Genomic DNA, 4,435 nt, shown 5'->3' on the forward strand with positions numbered 1-4,435 from the left:
TTTTGCTTATTAATCTCCTGTGTGACCTTTTCGAAAGCCTTCTGAAAACCCAAATCCACCATATCCACTGGTGCCCCCTTATCTATTCTGCTAGTAACATCCTCAAAAAACTCCAACAGGTTTGTGAAACATGATTTCCCTTTCATAAATCATGTTGACTCTGCCCAGTCCTACCATTATTTTCTAAATGTGCAGATATCACACCCTCTATAATAGATTCTAACATTTTCCCTACTACTGATGTCACGCTAATAGGTCTGTAGTTGCCTGTTTTCTCTCTCCCTCCTTTCTTAAATTAAATTAAAGTGGTGATAGAGGCAGTGATCATGGGAGGAAGCAGGGCAATGTCTGGGGGATGGAGGTGGCGATCGCAGCTATTGAGGGGTAAGGCAACACTCGGATGTCATTACGTCTGACATCATTATGTGGTGACATCACCACTCGCAGATTCAAACTGGCAAACTGGCAAATGTTCAGACGCACTGATGACATCGGCTATTGTTCTCCGTATGCTCTGCGTTGTCAGGAGACACGGCATTCTTAAATAGTGGGGTTATATTTACTACCTTCCAATCTGCAGGAACTGTTCCAGAATCAATAGAACAGTCCGTTTTTATGTTTCTTGCCAATTTACTTTCATATTCTATTTTCCTTTATCACTTTCTTGGTCCTCCTTTGCTCAATTTTAAAATACTCCCAATCCTCAGGCTTACTAAAATAAAAGCAAAATACTGCAGATGCTGGAAATCTGAAATAAAAACAAGAAATGCTGGAACCACTCAGCAGGTCTGGCAGCATCTGTGGAAAGAGAAGCAGAGTTAACGTTTCGGGTCAGTGACCCTTCTTCGGAACTGACAAATATTAAAAATGTCACAGGTTATAAGCAAGTGAGGTGGGGGTGGGGCAAGAGATAACAAAGGAGAAGGTATAGATTGGAAAAGACCACATAGCTGACCAAAAGGTCATGGAGCAAAGGCAAACAATATGTTAATGGTATGTTGAAAGACAAAGCATTAGTACAGAAAAGGTGTTAACGGACTGAATATTGAACAGCAGCAAGTGCAAACATGAAAAAAACACTCTGGACCATGACCCCACCACCGAACATCAAGCCACCGTCCAAAGGACTGTCACTGACCTCATCTCCTCTGGAGATCTTCCCCCTACAGCTTCCAACCTCATAGTCCCGCAACCCCGGACAGCCCGCTTCTACCTCCGTCCCAAAATCCACAAACGGGACTGTCCCGGCAGACCCATTGTGTCAGCCTGCTCCTGCCCCATTGAACCTATTTCTTCCTATCTTGACTCTATCTTTTCTCCGCTGGTCCAGTCTCTTCCCACCTACATCCGTGACTCTTCTGACGCCCTACGTCATTTTGACAATTTCCAGTTTCCTGGTCCCAACTGCCTCCTCTTCACTATGGACGTCCAATCGCTCTACACCTCCATCCCCCACCAGGATGGTTTGAGGGCTCTCCGCTTCTTCCTTGAACAGAGGCCCGACCAGTCCCCATCCACCACCACCCTCCTCCGCCTGGCTGAACTTGTTCTCACATTGAACAACTTCTCCTTCAACTCCACGCACTTCCTTCAAGTAAAAGGTGTCGCTATGGGTACCCGTATAGGTCCTAGTTATGCCTGTCTTTTTGTGGGATATGTCGAGCATTCTTTGTTTCAGTCCTACTCGGGCCCTCTCCCCCAACTCTTTCCATTACATTGATGACTGTATTGGTGCCGTTTCCTGCTCCTGCCCCGAACTGGAAAACTTTATCAACTTTGCTTCCAATTTCCACCCTTCTCTCACTTTTACATGGTCCATCGCTGACACTTCCCTTCCCTTCCTCGACTTCTCTGTCTCCATCTCTGGGGATAAGTTGTCTACTAATATCCATTATAAGCCCACCGACTCCCACAGCTACCTCGACTACACTTCTTCACACCCTACCTCCTGTAAGGACTCCATTCCATTCTCCCAGTTTCTCTGTCTTCGACGCATCTGCTCTGATGATGCTACCTTCCATGATGGTGCTTCTGGTATGACCTTTTTCCTCAACCGAGGATTCCCCCCCCACTGTTGTTGACAGGGCCCTCAACTGTGTCCGGCCCATTTCCCGTACGTCTGCCCTCAACCCTTCCCCTCCCTCCCAGAACCGTGACAGGGTTCCCCTTGTCCTCACTTTCCACCCCATCAGCCTCCATATCCAAAGAATCATCCTCCGCCATTTCCGCCACCAGCGTGATGCCACTACCAAATGCACCTTCCCCTCCCTTCCCCTGTCAGCATTCCGAAGGGATCGTTCCCTCCGCGACACCCTGGTCCACTCCTCCATTACCTCCACCACCTCGTCCCCATCCCATGGCATCTTCCCCTGCAATCGCAAGAGGTGTAATACCTGCCCATTTACCTCCTCTCTCCTCACTATCCCAGGCCCCAAACACTCCTTTCAGGTGAAGCAGTGATTTACTTGTACTTCTTTCAATGTAGTATACTGTATTCACTGCTCACAATGTGGTCTCCTCTGCATTGGGGAGACCAAGCGCAGACTGGGTGACCGCTTTGCGGAACACCTCCGCTCAGTCCGCAAGCAGGTCCCTGAGCTTCCAGTTGCTTGCCATTTCAACACTCCCCCCTGCTCTCATGCTCACATCTCTGTCCTGGGATTGCTGCAGTGTTCCAGTGAACATCAACGCAAGCTCGAGGAACAGCATCTCATCTACCGATTAGGCACACTACAGCCTGCCGGACTGAACATTGAGTTCAATAATTTCAGAGCATGACAGCCCCCCATTTTACTTTCATTTTTAGTTGTTTTTTCTTTTTTCTTTTTTACATTTTTTACAACCTTTTTTTGCATTTATTTCATTTCATCTTAGTTTGTTCAGTTTGCTTACCCACTTTTTTTTCATGTTTGCACTTGCTGCTGTTCAATATTCAGTCCGTTAACACCTTTACTGTACTAATGCTTTGTCTTTCAACATACCATTAACAAATTGTTTGCCTTTGCTCCATGACCTTTTGGTCAGCAATGTGGCCTTGTCCAATCTACACCTTCTCCTTTGTTATCCCAGGCTTATTACTTTGTTTAGCAATTTTATAAGCCTCTTCCTTTTATAGAGTCATAGAGTTATACAGCGCAGAGACAGGCCCATCGTGTCTGTGCTGGCCATCAAGCACCTATCTATTCTAATCCCATTTTCCAGCACTTGGCCTGTCGCCTTATATGCTATGGCATTTCAAGTGCTCATCTAAATACCTCTTAAATGTTGTGAGGGTTCCTGCCTCTACCATCCCTTTAGGTAGTGTGTTCCAGATTCCAACCACCCTCTAGGTGAAAAAGCATTTCCTCAAATCGCCTCTAAACCTCCTGCCTTTTTACCTTAAATCTATGCCCCCCAGTTATTGATCCCTCCGCCTAGGGAAAAAGCTTCTTCCTATCTAATACAATCTTTATCTTCTCTTATATAAAAGCAAAATACTGCGGATGCTGGAAATCTGAAATAAAAACAAGAAATGCAGGAACCACTCAGCAGGTCTGGCAGCATCTGTGGAAAGAGAAGCAGAGTTAACGTTTCGGGTCAGTGACCCTTCTTCGGAACTAGCAAATATTAGAAATGTCAAAGGTTATAAGCAAGTGAGGCGGGGGTGGGGCAAGAGATAACAAAGGAGAAGGTGTAGATTGGACAAGGCCACATAGCTGACCAAAAGGTCATGGAGCAAAGGCAAACAATATGTTAATGGTGTGTTGAAAGACAAAGCATTAGTACAGGTAGGGTGTTAACAGACTGAAGATTGAACAGCAAGTACAAACATGAAAAAAAACACAGTGGGTAAGCAAACTGAACAAACTAAGATGAAATGAAATAAACACAAAAAAAAGGTTGTAAAAAATGTAAAAAAGAGAAAAAGAGAAAAAATAACTAAAAATATCAATATCTTCTCTTGTTAGCCATGGTTGGATCATCTTTCCTGCTGGGTTTTTTTACCTCAAAGAAATGAAAATATGTTGTAAACCATGTAATAATTGTTTAAATGCCTGTCTACAGTCATTCCTTGTAATGTAGTTTCCAATCTACCATAGCCAATTCGTAGTTTCCTTTGTTTAGATTTAAGACCCCAGTTTCTGATTGAACTACACCACTTTCAAACTTAATGTAAAATTCTATCATATTATGGTCACACTTCCCTAGAGGCTCCTTTACAACATGATTATTAATTAGTCCTTTCTCATTGCACAATACTAGATCGAAAATAGCCTGTTCTCTAGTTGGTTCCTCAACATACTGTTCTAGAAAACCATCTCGTATACATACCAGGAATTTGTCCTCCACAGTTATAGTGCAAATTAGGTTTACCCAGTCTATATGTTGATTGAATTCCCCCATGATTACTATATCATCCTTAATACCTCTAATTTCCTGATTTATATTTAATCAG

The 4,435-nt window shown here is 44.0% G+C and overlaps 1 protein-coding gene across 1 annotated transcript in view; it reads right to left on the reverse strand.

Moving 5' to 3' along the window:
- The window catches only part of slbp (stem-loop histone mRNA binding protein), a 48,451-nt gene extending 47,959 nt beyond the window's left edge, over window positions 1–492 (reverse strand). Inside the window, exon 1 of the mRNA XM_068049213.1 lies at window positions 411–492. Within this exon, the coding sequence (XP_067905314.1) occupies window positions 411–492 (82 nt within the window). The remainder of the gene's footprint in view (window positions 1–410) is intronic.
- Between the last annotated feature and the right edge of the window lie 3,943 nt (window positions 493–4,435).

This window comes from Heterodontus francisci, chromosome 1, assembly GCF_036365525.1.
Source record: "Heterodontus francisci isolate sHetFra1 chromosome 1, sHetFra1.hap1, whole genome shotgun sequence".
Taxonomy (NCBI): Eukaryota; Metazoa; Chordata; class Chondrichthyes; order Heterodontiformes; family Heterodontidae; genus Heterodontus; species Heterodontus francisci.